We start from the raw sequence: 25,752 nt of genomic DNA, 5'->3' as shown, positions 1-25,752 counted from the left end.
TCCTAGTTCCGTCACTGACATCACTGGTACAAAATATGTGACCACTGAGGACAAAAAGTTGTGCACATGGATCAACCGAGAATATGAACTTCTGTCCCAAAGAGTCCAAGGATCGGAGGGAAAGAAGGACGTATCAAGGACGGGAGGGAGGTACATATTCCATATTTTACTCATTTATGCCAGAAAACCCCTTTAAGAACCTCCCTAACATAACTGAAACGTCCCTTTTAAAGCCATAACCTATTTTTTGTTAACCATTCTAAAACTTCCGCCATAACCATGGCCCGGCTACCTGTTCTCGGTTCCATTATAGGTGAAGTATGGAGCAGTAATGCAGCAAATGTTCCTATAAGCATAAGAACGGAATAAATGTTTAATGGAGGAACATTAAAGTCTCAGTGAACTGGGAATCTGGAGTGAGAGCGGAGTCGAGCGAATGATCCATGATTCTGTCTGAGATGATGAAACAGTTTCCTCCCGACATAATATGCGGCACCATCTGGCGCCGATGCTTTAGCAAAGAGTTATCATATGGAAGTGAAGAACAAAGCAATTTAACTGCTGAAGGTATTAAAAAAATCTGTCAGGCTCCGGAGCTTGTTTTTTGTCGCTGACGAATTAATGATGAAAACATTATGAAAGATTTAATCCATTATCAGTGAGTAGCGAATCAATGAAATAGGACGGGGTAGCGGTATATGTACCATAGACCACTTAAAGGGACACTCCGGATCCACCCAGGACCCAGGGCTACCCTCTCTGCAGGGCAAATCGTAGCCTTTCTGCACAAGGGACTGTCTGACCATGAAGGGGTCGGAGTCAGAGCAGGAGTCGCGTTGTGATTTGGGCAACTGACTCCGCAGCCCTGGATACTGTATATCCCTCTACCGAACAATGGCGTTTCCAAAAACGCATCGTGTTCCTTTTAGCTACAGAATTGTGAGCCATTTTCCATATTGATGTTCTTAGTGAGTATTTTAAGCGGCGTTTCGCCACGTGGGGCCTTAATGACGGCGCATTGGTACAGACTCCCCCAGCCGTGGTGTGGTACAAAAAAATGGTGGCCATCGGTGTGTCCCCCTCAAAAAGTCAGACATGGGGGCCCAGCGGATGTGGTCATGTGACCAGCTAAGGGCCCGCTAATCACCTACATTAGGCCATGTAATAATAATTGAAGATGGGATGTCATAGAGCCCATCTATTTGGCTGCGTTATAGCAGACATTTACAGAGAAGCTTGTCATCTATAATTAGCCGCCATTACCGCTCCGCCGCTGGATCGCATTCACTGAGTCATTTCCTTGAGAGGTGCGCGGCGGTGGTGGCGGCGCATTCAGGTGTCTGAGGAAGGAGCAGTAATTCTGGATTATGGGCTATTATTGACATGATCATCATCAAGGAGTCTCGCTCCTCAGCGCTGATAACCTCTTGAGGGATGCAGGGATTCATCTCAGCCTGTTCCTGGCCTGTAACTCCATACTTACCGCAACGTCTGAAGAGGACAAGATCTACAATCTGGAAAAAAACATTATGCAAAGGGATAACATTATTGCCCACAGACAGGTTCTGTAAGGAGGTTAGACTGATACCAAGGTGCAGTGTCCGGCCTACTAGGACATTTATACTATAGCGTGCAATCTATTAAGACATTTACACTATAGCACTATATCTGCATTATTACTGATGGGACTTACTATTACTATTGGGGTACAATGGGTAAGAAATATCACTAAGAGAGAAGCATTATTACTATGTTGGGCAATCTGGGTGAGCCTTATGACAACTGTGGCACTATGGGGGCATCATTACAGTCAGGGACACTATGAGCTGGGCACTGGGTGGCACTAGTATTTTCAGGAGGATTACCTGTTGGCCACTACCTGCAGTACTTTATGTGAGGGACAGTGGAAAACAAAGGAGAGAAGGACGGACCAGAGTATGTGATGGGGAGACTGCGGGGAGGAGGAGAGACAGACCGAAGAAAGTGGTGATGGAGAGACTGCGGGGAGGAGGAGAGACAGACTGAAGCAAGGGGTGATGGAGAGACTGCGGGGAGGAGGAGAGACAGACCGAAGCAAGTGGTGATGGAGAGACTGCGGGGAGGAGGAGAGACAGACTGAAGCAAGTGGTGATGGAGAGACTGCGGGGAGGAGGAGAGACAGACTGAAGCAAGTGGTGATGGAGAGACTGCGGGGAGGTGGAGAGACAGACCAAAGCAAGTGGTGATGGAGAGACTGTGGGGAGGAGGAGAGACAGACTGAAGCAAGTGGTGATGGAGAGACTGCGGGGAGGAGGAGAGACAGACTGAAGCAAGTGGTGATGGAGAGACTGCGGGGAGGAGGAGAGACAGACTGAAGCAAATGGTGATGGAGAGACTGCGGGGAGGAGGAGAGACAGACCAAAGCAAGTGGTGATGGAGAGACTGCGGGGAGGTGGAGAGACAGACCAAAGCAAGTGGTGATGGAGAGACTGCAGGGAGGAGGAGAGACAGACCGAAGCAAGTGGTGATGGAGAGACTGCGGGGAGGAGGAGAGACAGACCGAAGCAAGTGGTGATGGAGAGACTGCGGGGAGGAGGAGAGACAGACCAAAGCAAGTGGTGATGGAGAGACTGCAGGGAGGAGGAGAGACAGACCGAAGCAAGTGGTGATGGAGAGACTGCGGGGAGGAGGAGAGACAGACCGAAGCAAGTGGTGATGGAGAGACTGCGGGGAGGAGGAGAGACAGACTGAAGCAAGGAGTGATGGAGAGACTGCGGGGAGGAGGAGAGACAGACTGAAGCAAGGAGTGATGGAGAGACTGCGGGGAGGAGGAGAGACAGACCAAAGCAAGGGGTGATGGAGAGACTGTAGGGAGGAGGGGAGACAGACCGAAGCAAGTGGTGATGGAGAGACTGTGGTCAGGAGGAGAGACAGACTGAAGCAAGGAGTGATGGAGAGACTGCGGGGAGGAGGAGAGACAGACTGAAGCAAGGGGTGATGGAGAGACTGCGGTGGGGAGTGGGGAGGAGAAGAGGCAGACCAAAGCAAGGGGTAATGGAGAGACTGCGGGGAGGAGAAGAGGCAGACCGAAGCAAGTGGTGATGGAGAGACTGCAGGGAGGAGGAGAGACAGACCGAAGCAAGTGGTGATGGAGTGACTGCGGGGAGGAGGAGAGACAGACCAAAGCAAGGGGTGATGGAGAGACTGCGGGGAGGAGAAGAGGCAGACCGAAGCAAGTGGTGATGGAGAGACTGCGGGGAGGAGGAGAGACAGACTGAAGCAAGGGGTGATGGAGAGACTGCAGGGAGGAGGAGAGACAGACTGAAGCAAGTGGTGATGGAGAGACTGCGGGGAGGAGGAGAGACAGACTAAAGCAAGTGGTGATGGAGAGACTGCGGGGAGGTGGAGAGACAGACCAAAGCAAGTGGTGATGGAGAGACTGCAGGGAGGAGGAGAGACAGACCGAAGCAAGTGGTGATGGAGTGACTGCGGGGAGGAGGAGAGACAGACCAAAGCAAGGGGTGATGGAGAGACTGCGGGGAGGAGAAGAGGCAGACCGAAGCAAGTGGTGATGGAGAGACTGCGGGGAGGAGGAGAGACAGACTGAAGCAAGGGGTGATGGAGAGACTGCAGGGAGGAGGAGAGACAGACTGAAGCAAGTGGTGATGGAGAGACTGCGGGGAGGAGGAGAGACAGACTAAAGCAAGTGGTGATGGAGAGACTGCGGGGAGGTGGAGAGACAGACCAAAGCAAGTGGTGATGGAGAGACTGCAGGGAGGAGGAGAGACAGACCGAGGCAAGTGGTGATGGAGAGACTGCGGGGAGGAGGAGAGGCAGACCGAAGCAAGGAGTGATGGAGAGACTGCAGGGAGGAGGAGAGACAGACCGAAGCAAGTGGTGATGGAGAGACTGCGGGGAGGAGGAGAGACAGACCGAAGCAAGTGGTGATGGAGAGACTGCAGGGAGGAGGAGAGACAGACCAAAGCAAGGGGTGATGGAGAGACTGTAGGGAGGAGGGGAGACAGACCGAAGCAAGTGGTGATGGAGAGACTGTGGTCAGGAGGAGAGACAGACTGAAGCAAGGAGTGATGGAGAGACTGCGGGGAGGAGGAGAGACAGACCGAAGCAAGTGGTGATGGAGAGAGACTGCGGGGAGGAGGAGAGGCAGACCAAAGCAAGAGGTGATGGAGAGACTGCGGGGAGGAGGAGAGACAGACCGAAGCAAGTGGTGATGGAGAGACTGCAGGGAGGAGGAGAGACAGACCGAAGCAAGGGGTGATGGAGAGACTGCGGGGAGGGGGAGAGACAGACCGAAGCAAGGGGTGATGGAAAGAGACTGCAGGGAGGAGGACAGACAGACCAAAGCAAGGGGTGATGGAGAGACTGCGGGGAGGAGGAGAGACAGACCGAAGCAAAGGGTGATGGAGAGACTGCGGGGAGGAGAGACAGACTGAAGCAAGGGGTGATGGAGAGACTGTGGGGAGGTGGAGAGACAGACCAAAGCAAGGGGTGATGGAGAGACTGCGGGGAGGAGGAGAGACAGACCGAAGCAAGGGGTGATGGAGAGACTGCGGGGAGGAGAAAGAAAGACAGATGATGCCGGGGATGGAGGAAATACAGACTGGAGCAGTGGATACCGCCATGGACTGTGGAGACTGAAGAATAACGCATTTTATAATAGTGCCAAAACTAATATCTGTATGTGGAAAATATGGCTAACCAGTAATATGTATCTGCACCTGAGAAAGTTGGTTAAAGCAGCGTTCAGTCTGCATTTAGCACGGTCTACTTTGATTACGCATCCAGAAGGCTGCCGCTGCAGACGTCACACAGAACTACAGTATAGGCTCCTTTTCCCTCTGCTAAATACAGGCCTATAGCAGACCCTCCTACAAACCAGAAACCCCCGACCAGACACCCCAACCTGCCCCGATAGACCCCACACCAGACTTCGCCTGTACCTTGCAGCTGGCAACATCCCAGTGGGGTGGAAGAAATCAAAAGAGACAGGAGAGTATGTCGGGCATCTGGGAACTGGCAATGAACTATCTGCACCTGGGAAAGTTGGGCAGCAACAAAAGAACATCTGCACCTGGGAAAGTTTATATAACATCTGGATAAAGGCCTTTTTTCATCTCTACCCAGATATTTTCTGCATCCTCTTGTAAGTTTTCCCTGCGCAGCTCCAGCCACCCAACTGATTGCAATACCAGATACAACCATGGGCAGGAGCGGCGCTGTATTCGAAACAAAACCAGATCTTTTTCCATTCTTTTTTTTTTTGTCATAAGGCAGCCAAATTCTGCAATAATCCCCCTTTAAGCAAAATAACCCGCACTTAATCTCTGTCTCAAAGAAGTCGCTGGCGTCATTAATAATGCAGAGAGTCTCTATATGAAGCCGGGTAACACTCACGCTAACGCCTGCCAGCAGCTGGCATTTATTTACAGCTCACGTACGCTACGATTCCCCCAGGAGATGTTAGGACTTTCAAGTAGCATCCAAAATATTGTCTGTTCCCGTTCTAGGTGCTTTTTAATAGATAGTCATGAAACAGGATTGATATGAGGCCGCGGCTGGGCGGCTAATGGAAGCAAATGCAGAATAGTCATCTCGGGATACACACACGGGCCTGTGATGTGCGGCCGACCTGCCCCAAAGCTTCCTCAATCCAAGCACGGGGACTTGAAATTGTCATCTTGTGTATCTCCTATCAGAAGAAAATGTACAAAATTTACAGAACGACGACCTCCTTATGTTTGGTCCTTATTGTAATCAAAATTATATAAAAGTATATCAAAAATTGCACGTCACATTTCCAATCCTCTTGTGTTTTTCAAAAACCTAAGCTCAGCCTGACTGTAAGGCAACCGGCCGAAGCAGGAGCTCTCCCCCGCGTGCGGCGTAAATCCAAGGATACCAAAGACCGAAACCTTGGAGTTAAAAACTGACCCAAAGACTTGTACTGGGTCCATTTGCCAAGAAACTTTCAAAAAATAGGACGTCACATTTAGAAAAATGGGTGTGTGTATTTACTCACCGACCTTCATTGTTCTAAAAATGGACATCTGATAGGTGATAAAAACATACCAGTCACACGTCCGTCATGTACATGAGATGTTAGGGTGTGCTTACACAGAGAAATTTCTCAAAATTCTCTCCAAAAACCAACCCAGTGGTAGCCATGGCAGAAAGCAGAAGCTGAGTCTCGTCACTGCGCCTTGGGTTAGCGCATGTACTCGGCCTCGCCTCTAATGGGGCTCATCAAGTGTAAGGCCTCGCACGGCAAGATTGAGCCTTCTATATATAGCCAGTTTTTGGGGAATTTTGAGGTGGAAGACCTTCTTAGATTTTTCCTTTAGGCCTCCTGCAGACAGGCAAATACAGTCCAGAAAATCGTGGACTGTAGATTACCCGTTCCTGGAATGAATTTGGTCCGGAGACCTGGACTCCTTATATCATAGTGATCTATACCTCCCCAGGACCCCCCATCGTCCTGTGCTGTATAGGAGTCAGGTACTCTTCGTACTATAGATCACCATGATGCATGGACCAGACGTAGACCAGAAAATTCAGAAATTTGCCCATTTGTGGCCTTAGTGATGTCTCTCTCACAATGGTCAAAAATGGAAGGGATCGAGGGGAAATTAACACTGCGTTCTTTGCAAGATTTCTACAAGAAGATCATAACAAACCCTTCACATCATTCTATATTAGACATTCCTTAAAGGAGTTGTCCAACAATAGCTTATCACTTATCTACCACCACTGGGACTCCCTCAATCACGAGAGAGATCACAGATCACCCCTTTGAATGGGGCAACATTACGCATGTGTACTGCCACTCCATTCAATCTCCATGGGATTGATGAAAAGGGCTCTCTACTATCTTCATCAGTCCCATAGTCTTGGAATGGAGCATGGTCATTGTTCTGGAGACATGGTGGTAAGAATTTAAAGGGATTCTACCATTAAACTACCTTTTTTCTAATGAACACGTCGGAATAGCCTTAAGAAAGGCTATTCATCTCCTACCTTTAGACGTGGTCTCCGCCGCGCCGTTCCGTAGAAATACCGGTTTTAACCGGTATGCAAATGAGCTCTCCGCAGCAATGAGGGCGGGCCCAGCGCTGAAACACTGATGAGCGCGTTCCCATTGCTGCCCAGAGCTCTTTCCTGCGCCGCCTTCTTCTTCTGCAGCAACTCCGCCTCTTCTGGCTTCTCTTGCTCTTGTAGTTCTATACAGGAGCATAGACAGGCCACCCCAAAATGGCCGCCGACCAGCTCCTGTATTAAACTGCAAGAATGGCTATCCCAAAATGGCGGCTACCCCGCCGACCGGCGGCCATTTTTAGGTAGCCGCTCTTGCAGTTCAATACAGGAGCCGGCCGGCGGCCATTTTGGGGTGGCCTCTCTATGCTCCTGTATAGAACTACAAGAGCAAGAGAAGCCAGAAGAGGCGGAGTTGTTGAAGAAGAAGGAGGCGTCGCAGGAAAGAGCTCTCTGCGGAGAGCTCATTTGCATACCGGTTAAAACCGGTATTTCTACGGAACGGCGGAGACCACGTCTAAAGGTAGGAGACGAATAGCCTATCTTAAGGCTATTCTAACGTGGTAATTAGAAAAAAAAGTAGTTTAATGGTAGAATCCCTTTAAGCGATGAGACGGGACACAGTGGTAAGAACTTAAGCGATGAGATGGGACATGGTGGTAAGAACTTAAGCAATCAGACACTTATCACCTATAGTTCTTACCAGATAACAACAGGAAAAGAAGAAGGGGTTAAAAACAAGGGTCAGCGCCATGTAGTGGAGCACCATGTTGTGGTTTTCACTGTCCTTCCACCAATCAGAAATGAAGGAGAAGGAAATATCGGTTAAGATAAAGGCCTACTCACTTGCTGTAAAGCATCATCGTCTTAAATGTAACCAGATTTATGTTTACTGATAGATTCTGATTGTTTCCACATATAAACACTCAGTGGATGGAGCGTCCCTTTAAATGTTCCTATATCCTGTTTATCAGTCATAGGAAGACACCCGGTGACATTCGGCACAATGTGCCTCCCGGCGTCCCCTGCTTTCTGATTGTCTGCCTGGTTGAGATCACCTCATAATTCCCCTTGAAGTGTTCCCTCTCTCACAAGTAGGCTGCGAGCGAGATGGCTTCATGCTGAACTGGCAGCTCACAGTAATAGTCTGACTACTGAGTGACTCTGTGGAAGGAAGTAATTAGGGTGATTGAAAGACGTGCGCAGGAAACGGTGGCGCAAAGAATAATAGCAAAATCAGACACAACTGAGAAAATTGACATACGCCTCCAGATTTTTTATACAAGGGGTTATTCTTTTATGGATCTTGTGTTTTTGTCTTAAAATTACTACGCTTGAAAGTCAAAGTTGTGGAAACAGGAGAAAATTTAGGGCACAACGATATGTCAAGCAAGTCAACCTAAAAGTAATAACTATAAAGAAAAGGTCTGAATTTTGGGAGTATATTATAACAGATTAAAGTCAATAGAGCCTATCACAGGATTATGCTTATTATTGTGCTGGGATTTCCTGCTGTGAGAGGGGAAGAGGGAACTGCCTCATTCACAGCCTGACTAAATTGACATACACCTCCGGATTTTATTTTTTTTTATACAAGGAGTTATTCTTTTATGAATTTTGTGTTTTTGTCTTAAAATTACTATGTTCAAAAGTCAAATTTGTGGAAACAGGAGCAAATTTGGGATACAATAATATTTCAAGCAAGTCAACCCATAGGTAATAACCATAAAGAGAAGGTCTGAAGTTGGGGAGTACGCTGCAACAGATTATGGTCATAGGATTCAGTTGCTTATACAGTACTTATTATTGTGCTGAGGTTTCCTGCTGTGGGAGGGGAAGAAGGGGCTGCTTGACATATGTCTCCAGATTTTTATACAAGGGGTTATTTTTTTACGGATATGTTTTTGCCTTAAAATTACTATGCTTGATAGTCAAAGCAAATTTGGGGCACAACAATATTTCAAATGAGGCAATCTAAAGGGAATAGCCATAGACAGAAGGTATGAATTTTAGGAGTATGGTGCAACAGATTATGGTCAATCGGGCCTGTCACAGGATTATGTTTATTATTGTGCTGGGCTTTTCTGCTCTGAAAGAGGAAGAAGGGTCTGTTTGTTATACACCTCCATAATTTTATATACATAGATTTTTGTGTTTTTGTCTTAATATGACTATGCTTGGAAATTTGGGGCACCACAGTATGTGAAATGAGGCAACCCCCCAAAAAAATTAACCACAAGGAAAAGGTAAACATTTTGGGCGCAAACTACATTCACTTTTACGGATTGATATTTAAAATCAACATTCTTCTTCTTATTGTGCTGGAGTTTCGTGCTGTGAGAGAGGAAGAAGGAGCTGCTTCATTCACAGCCTGATGAAATTGGTATACAACTTTAGATGTTTCATTTATATAAGGGGCTATTCTTTTATGGATGTTGTGTTTTATTTTAAAGGATTACGCTTGAAAGTCAGTGCAATTTTGGGGCACTACAATATGTCAAATGATACAATCCAAAGATAATAACCCTATAGGAAGGTCTGAACTTTGGCAATATGCTGCAATTGTGACTTATTTTTATGGATCAGTATTTAAAACCAACATCAGATTGATTGGTTAGACCTGATTCTATTTATCACTGTGCTGGGATTTCCTGCTGTGAGAGGGGAAGAAGGAGCTACTTTATTCACAGCCTGAGAAAATTGACATATACCTCCAAATTTTTTATATAAGTGGTTAGCTTTTTTATGAATCTTGGTTTTTTTTTATTAGAAAAGTCAAAGGATTGGCTTCAATTTTATGGATCAGTCTTTTAAACCAATGTCAGACAGGATTGGTTACAACTGACTGTTCTTATTGCTGTGCTGTGGTTTCCTGCTGTGAGAGGGGAAGAAGGAGCTGCATTGTTCACAGCCTGGAGCTGTTCATACTGGTAAAATAAAAAGTAAAACTTGATATACACATTATAATACCGCCCTTTCCAATCCTGTGGTGCTTTACACCTAAAGATACTGGAACTGTAGGTTACATTATTTTATTATTTTTTTCATTAACCGTTTTCTAATCCCGACATGAATCTTTATCTTTTGCCAGTCTGCTTTTAAGATATCAAAGGAAAAGGGCAGAAATGATTATCACCACATTAGTTCTCAAGCGCCGCTTATCACGTCTCTCGTTACATGTTCGCAGCTACTACAATGTATGCAGACGATGTTTCCAGGAAATTGCTAGGCAATGATAATGCAATTTCTCTGTCTGAGTCAGAGTCCCAAGATAGTCCCTCTTGTCTGCCCCCGCAGTCCCGAGCTCATTCACAGTCACCTAAGCTAATTAGCATTCCCTAGAGCTACCTATTACAGGAGACCTTGATAAACCGCTCACCTGGATGTCGCTATTCTGCGTAATACCGCCTAAGGTAATTATACTTGGTATTGCTATATACGCAATACTGTTCAGGCATTCAGAAAGCAGAATATAGGGGGATGTCATTAATACTTAAAGGAAATGTGTCATCGAAAATCTCCTACTTTTTAAACCAAGTTTTTATGTTAGACATATTTCTAAGAATTTTTTCCATGTTACTATATATCTTTAAAAAAAAGTACTATATCCTGCAATTTTCTCTCTAGCCACTAAGCCTAATAATAGGTTGCTACTTTCAAATTCCGTATGGGTTTCTTTGCAGCAGTCACCTTTTTTTTTACATCATACACAGGATTACAATGGAAGATAACTCTATAGCTAACATCACTGACCTATCACGGGCTGAGTCTGCCAATACAGGGGAGAATACCCCCCTAGGCCTTTAAAGGGGTTGCCAGATTGTTTGTCACGATTTCTCTTCCCCGTCCATGACTGCTATCTAGCTCACATGAGCAATATTCTAAGTCTGCACTATGAATTGGTGCAGTTGAATTTTTAATATCTGTCTGAATGGCTTTCTTAATGGACATTCGCCGCAGTAGACACATAAAAACCAAAAAAAAACCACGCGCTTTATCCAGACGCATCTCCTTGTCCTTGTTTACTAATTCTTCCTCGAGAAATAAGAGCCACCGGTGACGGAGAGCGCATCAATCTGCAAAATTAAAAAATGTAATTGGAGAGAGGCCCGACCGTTACAACAAAAACATCCGCGAAAACAAAAAAGCGTAGGAAATGTTCTCCGGCCCCCTCGGTGGTCTCACGACGGATCGAGGTGGGATATAAAAAAGCCTGAATGATTTGGAGCCTCCAGCCATGAATCCATTGCATCGCATACAAAAGAGAAGCGGCTGATACACAACCAAGACTCGTAAACGCTGCCAGCCAGCAATTTCCTCCCAAAGGCTCCATTTTGTAGACAATAAACTTGATCTACACGTCTAATAACATTTAATACATTTCAGTACACAATCTTAATTTGTATCCGAAATCACCAGGTACTCCGGGAGCCGGGATCCGCCAGACCAGCCGATTCCTTATTGTCTGGCTGGTTAGGTAATGCCGTATAAATCACGCGGCGCGCCGTGCATCATGATGATTAGTGAAATTATACAATAACCGCCCGCAAAAAAAAAAGAAAAAAAATGGGCAGATTTATGGCGGGAGAAATAATTGTTTTGGTTAAATTATTTATGCCGCATAGGGGTAGACGCCGCTCCGCGTTTCCTGGCGTGGTTAGTTACGAGCGCGCATATAAAGTTGCGTCTAATGAAATATGGCGGGATGTAAAGGAGGAGGAAAGGGAAGGTAATATTAATAGTTAAGATAATATTATCTGAAAACTAAAGCGCAAGATTTGGGTGGAAAGTTCCGAGGATAAACTCCGATCAGCCATAACATTAAAACCACCTGTCTAGTATTGCTTGGCTAGGTTCCTTCCGCACCATCAAAGCAACTCTTACCCACTGAGGGTGTGTCTGTTACCTAGACGTTAGCAGGAAATCCTTAATAGAGGACCTCTTATCACCTCCACCTCCTTGCATAAGCTCCGCCCTGCTGATTCCAGCACAGTTGGATTTTTTTCTCTAGCCCCCGCCGTTCCTGAGTAATCATTGTTATCATTAAACTCTCTACTGTCAGGTGGGCAGTCCTGAGCTGAATCAGAATGACAGGGACCGTCCCCCTGACGGCAGAGAGAATATTTGTGCTGAAACTATCAGCAAGGATTGCTCAGGAGTGGTGGGGGCTAGAGAAAAAATTCCAATTGCGTCAGAATCAACAGCGCAGCACCCATTGAATAATGCAAAAAGTTGGAGTCGGTGAAAGGTCCTCTTTGATAGGGGCTGATCCAGCGGAGATACAAAACCCAGAATCTTCTACTCAATCCTAATGCTACATCATAAAATTGACTGCCTGCAGCCACCACTAGAGGGAGCTCATTGGATACCTCTTTATGCATAAGCAATATACAATAAGCTCCCTCTAGAGGTGGCTGCTGGTAGCCAGAATTTTATTATTTAGTACTTTGATTAGGCAAGGTATTTGGAGCTGTGCCTGCAGCCACCACTAGAGGGAGCGTAGGAGCTTACTGCATACTATAAACACTAAGCAGTAAGCTCCCTCTAGTGGTGGCCGCAAGTAGTTATAATTTTATTACTTAGTGCTATGATTGTAAAGAGTATTTGGACCACCGTATCAACAAAATACAACTCTGACCTCTATAAAGATTTACTACACCACATAAATTTTTATTATTTTAAGTTGGTGCTCACGAATGGACATTCACTTTAAAGGGATCCTATCACTAAAACTTAATTTTTTCTGCCTACCATGTAGGAATAGCCTTAAGAAAGGCTATTCTTCTCCTACCTTTAGATGTCTTCTCCACGCCGCCATTCGGTATATAATCCGTTTTTCGTCGGAATGCAAATGAGTTCTCTTGCGGTACTGGGGGCGGTCCTCAGCGCTCAAACAGCGCTATGGGCATCCCCAATGCAGCAAGAGAACTCTCAAGGGCCGCCTCCATCTTCTTCAGGAACAGGTCTTCTTCGCGTCTTCTTCCTGCGGTGGCTTCAAACTTCTAGGCCTCGGGCAGCCGACTGCGCATGCCTGCCGGCCACAAGAAAATGGCCGCTTACAATACTGTGTAAGCGGTCATTTTCTTGTGGCTGGCGAGCATGCGCCGTCGGTTTTGCCCTATGCCCGAGGCCTAGAAGTTTGAAGCCACAGCCGGATGAAGACGCGTGATGAGGACAATCCTGAAGAAGATGGAGGCGGTGCTGTAGAGTTCTCTCGCAGCATTGGGGACGCCCCCAGTGCTGCGAGAGAACTCATTTGCATACCGACGAAAACCGGGATTTATATCAAACGGCGGCCCGGAGAAGACATCTAAAGGTAGGAGAAGAATAGCCTTTCTTAAGGCTATTCCTACGTGGCAGGCAGAAAAAAATGAATCTTAATAATAGGATCCCTTTCAGGTTGATTTTTTTCCTCTTTGTCAATGGTCTCCTCATACAACCAAGTGTATGACGTGTAGCTGGGTTTATGGCTTCTTAGCCCATCGGGGGCATCTCGGCTGCCATAACTCTCTTATCTCCTCGTAGGACTGTGACATAGTCATTCCTCTTTTGCCTCGCTCAGTCGGGTAGCGAGATCCATTACTTTCTCTGACATCCCGCGTTTTCTCCAGTAATCTAATACTCTGTAAATGAGACTTGAAGCTTCAATTTAGACCAAACAAATTACATTTCAATAACTGGAGGACTTGTATCGGTGAGAGCGGAGTTATGGTTTATGAGGGAGCTGAGACTAATTATCATGAAAAAGGGTTTCTCGGACCACGGCGGCTCCAGATAACGCCGCGCTCCTGACACTGTCGTATTGGCCGTTTTTCACCATTTTTTTTTTCTCAAAGTTTTTATCATAGTTTATAATGTAAGATATGTTCAGTAGCTTTCCGTAATTGTGCCCGAAGGCCTAACTAGGAACGGTACTTTACCAGATAGCAGAGAATAAATAATGTAGAATGATTCCTCGCCTGGCTCCGGTGGGGGTGCCGGCGTAATGAGGGAACCATGTACCGATGATACTGATGTTATTACGATGCGAGCTGGAGACGCAAAGAGAGAATAACGTAAAGGAAGATGATCGAAAGACAATGTAAAATTTATACAGCGATAAAGACTGCGGAAAGTGGGGGATGAAGTGGAGGCAAGAGGGAAGGAGATAAGAGCCAAAAAGTAATAAAAAATATTACATGGGCCTCATGGTCAACGAGGCCCGTGGTGGAGGGGTCAGGATATTGTGTTCATTGGGGGGCTGGAAGTTCATGTTCTGCAAAAGTAGCTTACATTACAGAGGAGAACATTTTGGAACTTGTTGCTCAATGTAGTCGCCATCTTGTGGTTGTATTGGCTGGTGGTTTATAGAATGGTGGTCAAAGGGGCTTCTTCTCCACCAATCCACCATGGGTCACAGAGGTTGGATTCTCACCTATAAGATTTAGGTATGGACTGTGGGGTCTGAAAGCCAAACCATCAACTCAAGAGAGAAAGTTGATCCCAAACACCGCTGGTGGCGACTTATCTACCCTAAGAACAAAGAGATCGGACATGTTGGAAGGCAGCAGTGTGACCGCTGTACAAGTCAGGACACATAAGATGGTGGTCGATTGTTGGGTTCTGCTGACATTATGACCTGCTTTATCTTGTAGGACTGCAGCCAAGGGTTCCCATCAGTGTAATGGGTACATTGACTTTGCATGTTCTCCAAAATGTTTCATGTTTAGATGAGGGGCTTCTGAACAACTTTTCCACGTAATGGACGCACAATTCTTAGGAACTCCATATGGCTGGGCTGGAAGCTGGTGATAGTACTTTGTAAGGTCTATCAGAGTTAAGATGGCTAGGGAAGCCTTCTACTCAAAAGAATTCGTGTCTCAAAAAACACAAAATTTGCCTGCAATACTCAGGGTGGTAGGTCATCAAGATTGTCCAACTTGGCCAGTGGCTGATAAGTTGAATCGTAGCTATGAGGTCCATCCAAAATTACCCTCACAGATATTGTTGCACAAACAAAGTCCATAAATATGAACAGGGGTACGGCCCATCTCATGACTGCAGAATTGCATGAGGACCTGACTACCCGAACAGGTTGTCAGCCTAACCGGAAAATAATGGACGTATCTCCCTCAACTCCACTAGTCGAGGGCTGTGCCAAATGGTGGGTCCTCAGCCAAATGGTGGGTCCTCAGCCAAATGGTGGGTCCTCAGCCAAATGGTGCCGATTCACATAATACAATATAAGAAACTTGTTCTTCTTCACAGTACTCCACACCATGGCTCAAAAAAACCGCAATAAAAACCCAACTTTTCTGCAATGTGTGGCCTAAGCCTAATAGTCATGGGGGCGGTCCTATCAGTGATGGTCAGCTATCTGTGTATGCCGAGTCATATATGAAAGGCTGTCAGTCACTGATAGTACCGTCCCCATGACTAGAAGGCTTATACCACTAGTAGGGGATAACACCACGACCCCGTCATATATACAAATTTGTGCTATCACATGACACAGTGTGTAGGATGATATTCCGTAGTTAGCCCATAGTAAAGCATGCATCTCACCGATCTCTACCGGTCTCTTTCTTGAAGACGGTGTCGCAGTAGTTCATGCGCGACTCCGTGGTTATGTAAACCTTAGCATTATTGTAATTTTCCACTGTTCGACGTAACATGTTGTACACGATCCCCTTCCCATCTTGTCGCATGTTCCTGAACGGCCCCCAGATGACATAGACTGTATCATTGCTTTCCTTGAAGAAGTAATCGGGGTCCTTGAGCAGCAGAGGTACGCTTGTGTGGGACACCACCCGGATGGTGGTCCTTTTGCCAACGTCTTCTGTATAGCCTTTGGTTGGAGCATTGTTCATTCTCCATATGCAAGAAGACTGATCGATCTCATGTCCTGCCCTCTGACCCGTCATCTGCCCAGAATTGGAGACGATCGCGCAATGGCTGCAGTCAAGTTGGAGAGGCTGCAGAAGAAAACAAAAATGTTATCGGTTTCAGAAGTAAGACATGGAAGGAAAAGATTACAATAAGGAGACAGTAGCCGAGTGTCAATTGTCTTAAAAGAAGAGTCCGAAAATTGAAAAAGTTGACCGTAGGAAGTTCAGAGCTACCTGTAATATCTAACAACTACATAAATACACGGCTTTATGTATCTCTTACTGATTCTGGCCTAGAAAAGAATCTTCTGAGCTCACATCTAAGCTCTAATCCTCAGCTCCTTCACAACCTCTTAAGTCCATGTTTGTATAATGCTATGCAGGATCCGAAAAACAATAGTGCCACACGTGTCCAAAGATTGTGGGTGGTATTGCAGCTCAGCCCCTTTTATTTCAATGGAACAGAGTTGGATAAATATGAGATAGATATATAGATTACTAGCCTCTGCCCACGACTTTGTCTGCGTGTTGCTGGCGTTGATGATCCGCCTATATTCAGCAAATTGCTGCCGTCGGTGGTTTGCCTGCTCCGGCATTTTGGCAGCTCTCAAGCTGTCCTGCTGCTGAACTTGTTCCTCACGCCGTGCCTGTGATTGTTCCGGCATCTCAGGAGCTCGCTGGGACGGCATATAATGTGCGCGTTGTTGGTGTCGATGATCTGCCTACTCCGGCGTTTCGGCAGCTTTCCAGCTGGCCTGTTGCTGAACATGTTCCTCACGCCATGCCTGTGATTGTTCTGGCATCTTAGCAGCTCGCTGGGACACCATATAATGAGTGTGTTGTTGGCGTCAATGATCATGCCTGCTCCGGCGTTTTGGCTGCTCTAAGAGCCGCTTGACACCTAGCTTGCTCAATCCGCCTCAGCTCCACTTGAGGAGAGGTCTGTGACTTCTGGCTTCCTTCATAGCTCTCGTTTTTTGATAATTTTGCCACAAATTAGATGTTTAAAATTGGAAAACTACCAATTTAGATTAAAGGGGTTTTCCCATGTCAGTGTCTCAGCACTGGAGAAGATCAGATAATATGCAGATGCTTGTACACCATGGACTCAGTGTTATCTGTGTGTCTACATAGAGAGATTACAGACCTGGCTTTATCAGCAAACTCAAATTAACTGATAGTCCTGGCAGCAAGAGCAGTGTAATATAGTATATGAACATAAATTCATAACAGTCGTGACGCCATGTCATTTACCAGGATAAAAAGTAGCCTATGTGTTCATCTAGGTTACAAACTATCTATGTGCCATAAAATGTGTAACTCCTACATATAGTATAATATCTGTGTGTATAGTGTTACCCAGTTATACATTATATATGTAGAAGTTATATTACATATACACATAAGATATCGCCGGCTTTTCTTCCCTTGCCATCCACCCTCCTCCGTTATTATCATCCTAAAAACAGACAGATGCGGAATAAGGATTCGCTTCCCGCGCTGGATATTTTCTTTTTCAATCAAAAAAGCCATAGATAGAAAACAAGAAAGTGAGAGCCATTAATATTGCTTCAATTTTATTGAATAGATTTATGGATAATCCGGGCATAAAACAGAGAAGCAATATAAAAGCGAGCGGCATATTGCATATTTTATTTATACGTATAAATTGCAGTCTGCTTTGCTGGGAAAGATTACGGTTAGTTATATGAATTGTCTCCTAACAAAGCATGTCAGCTGTAATCTGTGCCGCTCCTCCAGAATCCGCGCTGCGCCGCTCTTATCGCTCTTGGATTTCTGTAAAACACTTGGATTTTATACGGATAATAAATGTCATTTTGATGGTGAGAAATAAAAAATATGCATATTTCGGCATTGAGACGAGGCCTTTTTCTTTACCGTAATGAGCAATACAATTAAATATGTAAAGGAGAAGTCGCGGTAATAAAGCCGCTATTGTTTTAATTGCATTTGGTTACCCACAGAAAAGAAGCCGTTTCCGAAGACGCGAAAGACGACGCCTTAAGATAAACATATGGCTTCGCGTGTAAAGAAGAGAGATTTCCAGATACAGATGCTGACTACACGCATGAGAAAACATCTGAATCCTGGAACCATATCTCTCAGGAGCAGGGAGATGTGAGACTTAAAGGGGGCATCCATATTGAGGCACAGTTTGCTTTATCTCCCGGCTTCGGTGTCCATAGTCATCGAGAGACAAACCATCCAAGGGGCGAGACGAGCAAATTGGTGCCTTGTTTATCTAAATCCGTTCAGCCATTCCAAAGATATAAGCCCTTCTAGTGGTCATGCAGATTAGGGTTTATTAGTCAAGTGGGCGGGCAGCACAGAGAGCACGCCCCCAAACAAATCACAATGTTACCGCCTACTTGACTAACATGCCATGATTTCAGCACTACAAAGGCTTATATCTTTGGAACGGCTGAACAGATTTGGATAAATAAGACACCAAAATGCTCAGGGTAACAGGGCCGATCAGATGGTGATGTCATAGGGCTTTTCAGACTTGGTGACCGGTCCACTTTAAGTCTGACTCCAGTAATACACCTGACACACCCCAGTTTTTACCAGTAGACAGTAGGGAGCCTTTTAAAGATTTCTCATTGGGTCCAAAGGCAAAATATACAATTTTTGGTACCCCAGCGTCTGTAGTGTTTCATGTTCCCATTTCTGGGTGTGGTGTTACTGGCGATCACATTTGGTGACGTCTCAGTCGGATTAGTCCATATTGAATCAGTGTAATAGTGAATTATTCAGATTACCAGAGCCATAAACTTTGCTATAAGACTAACAGGGATGAGAGTCACTTCAGAAATGTGATGTTTTTGTTCTAGAAACTATTTTCACCTCCCACCAGCCATAAAAGCCCACGCTAATGGCTTCAGTTAAGGATTTGGGCTCTCAAACCCCAGACAGCCCGACCATTATACAAAGGCTAAAGAGCCACTTATTTAACTTACTTTACAGCAAATCTGAGTCTCAATGTATTCCACTATTAGTGTAACCACAAATATTCTTTGTCTATACTGGAGGCTCAATGTCCGAAATATGTGTCATCAGGCCGGCAATAGCTGTGTCTAAGAGACTTATCACTGTGGGCTGGAAAAAGATCTGTCCTCTCTCCTGTGCGGTGTAGTATATAGAGGACCTGTCCTGTGCGGTGTAGTATATAGAGGACCTGTCCTGTGCGGTGTAGTATATAGAGGACCTGTCCTGTGTAGTATATAGAGGACCTGTCCTGTGTGGTGTAGTATATAGAGGATCTGTCCTGTGTGGTGTAGTATATAGAGGACCTGTCCTATGTGGTGTAGTATATAGAGGACCTGTCCTGTGCGGTGTAGTATATAGAGGACCTATCCTGTGTAGTATATAGAGGACCTGTCCTGTGTGGTGTAGTATATAGAGGATCTGTGCTGTGTGGTGTAGTATATAGAGGACCTGTCCTGTGTGGTGTAGTATATAGAGGATCTGTCCTGTGTGGTGTAGTATATAGAGGATCTGTCCTGTGTGGTGTAGTATATAGAGGACCTGTCCTGTGTGGTGTAGTATATAGAGGATCTGTCCTGTGTGGTGTAGTATATAGAGGATCTGTCCTGTGTGGTGTAGTATATAGAGGATCTCTCCTGTGTGGTGTAGTATATAGAGGACCTGTCCTGTGTGGTGTAGTATATAGAGGACCTGTCCTGTGTGGTGTAGTATATAGAGGAGCTGTCCTGTGTGGTGTAGTATATAGAGGACCTGTCCTGTGTGGTGTAGTATATAGAGGACCTCTCCTGTGTGGTGTAGTATATAGAGGATCTGTCCTGTGTGGTGTAGTATATAGAGGATCTCTCCTGTGTGGTGTAGTATATAGAGGATCTGTCCTGTGTGGTGTAGTATATAGAGGATCTCTCCTGTGTGGTGTAGTATATAGAGGATCTGTCCTGTGTGGTGTAGTATATAGAGGACCTGTCCTGTGTGGTGTAGTATATAGAGGATCTGTCCTGTGTGGTGTAGTATATAGAGGATCTCTCCTGTGTGGTGTAGTATATAGAGGATCTGTCCTGTGTGGTGTAGTATATAGAGGATCTCTCCTGTGTGGTGTAGTATATAGAGGACCTCTCCTGTGTGGTGTAGTATATAGAGGACCTGTCCTGTGTGGTGTAGTATATAGAGGATCTGTCCTGTGTGGTGTAGTATATAGAGGATCTGTCCTGTGTGGTGTAGTATATAGAGGATCTGTCCTGTGTGGTGTAGTATATAGAGGACCTGTCCTGTGTGGTGTAGGATATAGAGGATCTGTCCTGTGTGGTGTAGTATATAGAGGACCTGTCCTGTGTGGTGTAGTATATAGAGGACCTGTCCTGTGTGGTGTAGTATATAGAGGACCTGTCCTGTGTGGTGTAGTATATAGAGGACCTGTCCTGTGTGGTGTAGTATATAGAGGATCTGTCCTGTGTGGTGTAGTATATAGAGGACCTGTCCTGTGTGGTGTAGTATATAGAGGACCTGTCCTGTGTGGTGTAGTATATAGAGGACCTGTCCTGTGTGGTGTAGTATATAGAGGACCTGTCCTGTGTGGTGTAGTATATAGAGGACCTGTCCTGTGTGGTGTAGTATATAGAGGACCTGTCCTGTGTGGTGTAGTATATAGAGGACCTGTCCTGTGTGGTGTAGTATATAGAGGACCTGTCCTATGTGGTGTAGTATATAGAGGACCTGTCAGCTCTCCTGTCTGGCCTAGTGACATACATAACACTGCTACATTAGTATGTCCCAGCTCTGATCTAGTTCTACGTTCCTCACACATTCCTTCTGACAGGCGTCTTGTCTCCTTCATATACTGTTAGGATTTCGGCGGTATAATGATTTCTTCCTCATCAGTCTTCTTCTTGCCCATCTATCACTGTCACCCGGGAGGCATCTGCTGCATGCAGCCTGACCTATAAGGCCATGGTCTTGTAGCAACATTAATGGTACAAAGCCCGGGACATTCGCTGCGCCTTTTTTCTTTTTTTTTAATACATCTTGGTGGTAAGTGAATAGAAATAATATTTCTGAATCATTCCGTATTTCTTAAAGAAACACCAAACGTAGAAACAAACGTGACTTGGATATGGTTCAGCTGGGAGAGATGGAGAGAGAGCTGCTTGAAACACAGACTGGACACAGAGCAGATCATACCAAGATCTCAATATTAACAGGTGGTTCCAATGTGTGGCACATATTTTGTTTTTGCCCCCTCTTAGAATGGAACCAGCTGTTAATATTTCACCAGTGTTTCCTACTGAGATCTTGGTTTCATCTGCTCTGTGTCCAGTCTGTGTTTCAAGCAGCTCTCTCTTCATCTCTCCCAGCACTAAATCCAACTCATTCCCAATAATCTTTTATTTTTGTAAATGGCGGCTTATGAACCAGTCTTACAGATACGTGATGCAGAGGAATCACGGTCAGTGGGATATAGCGGTCCTGTGTAGTATACAGGTACAGCAGGGCCAGTCTTTGTTATAGCAGTTCTTATGTAGATCCAGTTGTTGCATATTCAAGGATTTCAGCTCCGGCAGCCGCTTACGTTTTTTTTTTCACTTTATACCCAAGTTTTAGCTGTTACTGTTGACAAATATTCACTAAGACAGGAAGCGAAACAAACACGTAAGCCGCAGCTGCCGACGCTACCAGGTCATTTCATTGCTGGATGCAAAATGAGAAGAAATAAATTAAGTGTAATCCTGAGAAAAGAATTCTGTGCGGCGAGAAGAGAATATTCGCCTGGATCCTTTCCGCTGTAATGATTTGTGCGTGGTGTGTTTGTTATTCTGGATGCGAGGTCATTTCGGATGTAACAATAGCGCACAGCGCCAGGTTCACTGCCGCAGACATCTGATGTAAACTTACAGAACTCTACAAAATCCTCAAACTCTACCAAGAAAATAAAAACCGCACCGCTCACAAATCCCGCTCTGCTTGTGTCAGTATCTTTCTTGTAAGTGCGGAATTGTTTTCATGGACCAGGAAGATCAGGATGAACAGTGCTATAGGCATCTTGTGAAAAAGAGAGTGACACTGAGCTAAAAAGATGAAACTGACGGAAGAGACGGGACGATAGTAAAGAATGTTTGGGGATTTTTTACACAAATTTACATTTTCTCTTGTTCTATATGTACCAGGACAGTGTTACCTTTACAGAAGACAATACAAATTGTACAACCCCCCGTAGTACTGCCTCACTTTAAATGATATAGGCACAGATAGTACTGTCTCCCTGTAAATGATGATGGTACAGATAGTACTGCCACCCTGTAAATGATGTAGGCACAGATAGTACTGCGTTCCTGTAAATGATATAGGCACAGATATTACTGCCTCTCTGTAAGTGATCTAAGTACAGATAGTACTGCCTCCCTATAAATAATGTAGGTACAGATAGTACTGCCTCACTTTAAATGATATAGGCACAGATAGTACTGTCTCCCTGTAAATGATGATGGTACAGATAGTACTGCCACCCTGTAAATGATGTAGGCACAGATAGTACTGCGTTCCTGTAAATGATATAGGCACAGATATTACTGCCTCTCTGTAAGTGATCTAAGTACAGATAGTACTGCCTCCCTATAAATAATGTAGGTACAGATAGTACTGCCTCACTTTAAATGATATAGGCACAGATAGTACTGTCTCCCTGTAAATGATGATGGTACAGATAGTACTGCCACCCTGTAAATGATGTAGGCACAGATAGTACTACCTCCCTGTAAATGATGTAGGTACAGATAGTACTGCCTCCCTATAAATGATATAGGCACAGATAGTACTGTCTCCCTGTAAATGATGATGGTACAGATAGTACTGTCTCCCTGTAAATGATGTAGGCACAGATAGTACTACCTCCCTGTAAATGATGTAGGTACAGATAGTACTGTCTCCCTGTAAATGATATAGGTACAGATAGTACTGCCTCCCTGTAAATGAAGTAGGTACAGATAGAACTCCCTCCCTGTAAATGATGTAGGCACAGATAGTACTGTCTCCCTGGAAATGATGTAGGTACAGATAGTACTGTCTCCCTGTAAATGATGTAAGTACAGATAGGACTGTCTCCCTGTAAATGATATAGCCACAGATAGTACTGTCTCCCTGTAAATGATATAGGCACAGATAGTACTGCCTCCCTGTAAATGATGTAAGTACAGATAGGACTGTCTCCCTGTAAATGATATAGGCACAGATAGTACTGTCTCCCTGTAAATGATGTAGGTACAGATAGTTCTGTCTCCCTGTAAATTATATAAGTACATATAGTACTGTCTCCCTGTAAATGATGTAAGTACAGATAGGACTGTCTCCCTGTAAATGATGTAAGTACAGATAGGACTGTCTCCCTGTAAATGATATAGCCACAGATAGTACTGTCTCCCTGTAAATGATATAGCCACAGATAGTACTGTCTCCCTGTAAATGATATAGGCACAGATAGTACTGTCTCCCTGTAAATGATATAGGCACAGATAGTACTGTCTCCCTGTAAATGATATAGGCACAGATAGTACTACCTCCCTGTAAATGATGTAGGTACAGATAGTACTGCCTCCCTATAAATGATATAGGCACAGATAGTACTGTCTCCCTGTAAATGAAGTAGGTACAGATAGAACTCCCTCCCTGTAAATGATGTAGGTACAGATAGTACTGCCTCCCTGTAAATGATATAGGCACAGTCCTTCATTTACATCACAGACAGGATTACAATATAAGATAACACCTCTATAGATAACACCACTGAAACATCATTACATCCAGAACTGACATTAGATGATGCCACAGCTTATCTACTCCCCGTCCTGAACAGAGCATGTCTAGAAAGTGAGTGGGCTCCAGAATATGGCCATGAGTAGGGGTCTCAAACACGCAGGCCACGGACTGCATGTGGCCCATTAGGCTGTCATCTGCGGCCCATGGCCAGGTGTGGGATGCAGCCGATTCTCTCCGATTCCCTGACCCAGCTGAATTTTTAACAACCAGATTTGCAGAACTTGTAGGCCAAAGTGAATGAAGTATTACGCACCATAGTCCCTCTTACTCTTTGCGCCCAGAAGTGCGGCCAGGAAGCAATGAGATAAGTACCGTACTAATCGTCACTTCTGTATGACGGCACTGTATGGGGGAAAGCTGGTGGGGGCCATTTTACAATATGGAGCCCATCAAGTTTTTTCTATTTACTCAGCCCAGTTTGGGACTCCTGCTGTAAAGCATAACCCAAAATGCTATTAACAGAACAGAGGAGAGGTGAAGGCAAGATGGCCGCCGTATAGAACAAAAAAAAAAATCTACCGCCTGAAAATAAAAACAGAAGAAACAAGTGATAGATTTTAATAAATAAATTTAAAAAAAAATTGGCAAAACCTTCCGGTTAAGCCCCAGTTGGTAACGTTGGCCGCGATTACTATCCTCGCCATCATTCATCACGTCTTCGCTGACTTTCAGCCTCCAGTAACTCTTCTTCTTCATTTTTTTTTTTTACTTATTGTGTCGCGTTTAACGTCCTTTGCAGGATTTCTGCTGTTGCCTGGCAACTCCCGGGACGAGACGAAAGCCGGAAATGCTTTACTGATTAAAAGCGAGCCTGGATTTCTCCGACAAATGGCGAGAATACGATAAGAACAATAAGACGCCGTGACCGGATCCGCCGCAGCGGCAGCTTAACTAACTTTACACTGTTTAGGTGTAGAGATCTGCAGCGCGGCCCATCTTCTGTCTGCCATGGATTCGAGCCCTGGTCATCGCCGCCTTCTATATTTCTGTTATCGATCGCTTCGCAACGTCTTCACAGCCCAATAACGGCGCAGAATGTTACGTGTCCTTCAAGACGCTTTGAGAAAAGCCGAGCTTGACATGTGATCTGAGAGCTGTCAGATTATTGCACCTCTCCAGAGAAGCCATTATAGGAGGTGGACAGGTAGGGGGCGCAACGACGGGCCTCGGTGGTATTAATATGGTCATAAACATTTATCAATTTACCATTAATGGAATGGAGGACGCCAGTCTTGATAATCCCTGGAGGAAACGCCTCATCATAAGGTCTCGTCTCGCCAGGCGATTGCTGTCTACCGGGCGGGTGTCGAGTTCATGGACCATGGGCTACTAATACAATACAAAGAAGCTTTATTGGCACGTCCGAATAGGTATTTGGCATTGCCAAAGCAAGGAGAGTGGGGAGGGGGGGTTGGCAGGCATAGAGTGAATGGATTTGGTTTGGGGTATAATAGACCTTGGGGTCTCATCCAACTCCATGAGACATGTTTTAGGCTTAGTGGCAAGAGTAAGAATGGCAAGACTTTTAGGATTTTCTAACATATAGCTAATAATATGGAAAATTAAAAACAACATTACCAAAAATTCCTTAAAAACCTGCTTACTAAAAAAATGTGATTTAAAGGGATCATTAAAATCCCTTTTTTTGTAACTAACACGTAGTAATAACCTTAAGAATGCCTATTCTCCTATCTTTAGATGTTTTCTCTTCGCCGCCGTTCGGTAGATATTCCGTTTTCCGTCTTTATGCAAATGAGTTCTCTCGCAGCACTTGGGGCGGGCCTCAGTGCTCAAACAGCACGGGGAGAGATCTCTCCAGCGCCGCCTCCATCTTCTTCAGGAACCGGCCTCTACGCGTCGTCTTTCGGCCTGGCTTTCAATCTTCTATGCATGCGCAATCAGCTCTGCCAGTGGGCAGAGCCGACTGCATCTGCACGCGCACAGGTGCAGTCGGCTCTGCCCGCTGACAGAGCCGATTGCGCATGCGTAGAAGATTGAAAGCCAGGCCGAAATACGACGCACCTGTGCGCGGCAATTTTTTTTG

At 45.2% G+C, this 25,752-nt stretch overlaps 1 protein-coding gene across 2 annotated transcripts in view; it reads right to left on the bottom strand.

The window, feature by feature from the left end:
- Positions 1-25,752, bottom strand: part of ST6GALNAC3 (ST6 N-acetylgalactosaminide alpha-2,6-sialyltransferase 3) — a 161,087-nt gene that overhangs the window by 55,732 nt on the left and 79,603 nt on the right. For both annotated transcript variants that reach the window (XM_075287806.1, XM_075287807.1), the window contains one exon: positions 15,574-15,983. In XM_075287806.1, coding sequence (XP_075143907.1) covers positions 15,574-15,983 — 410 coding nt within the window. The remainder of the gene's footprint in view (positions 1-15,573; positions 15,984-25,752) is intronic.

The sequence above is a fragment of the Leptodactylus fuscus genome, chromosome 9 (genome assembly GCF_031893055.1).
Source record: "Leptodactylus fuscus isolate aLepFus1 chromosome 9, aLepFus1.hap2, whole genome shotgun sequence".
NCBI classification, from domain to species: domain Eukaryota; kingdom Metazoa; phylum Chordata; class Amphibia; order Anura; family Leptodactylidae; genus Leptodactylus; species Leptodactylus fuscus.
Note: the sequence above shows the minus strand (reverse complement) of the source record. Positions and strands in the feature narration are given on the sequence as shown.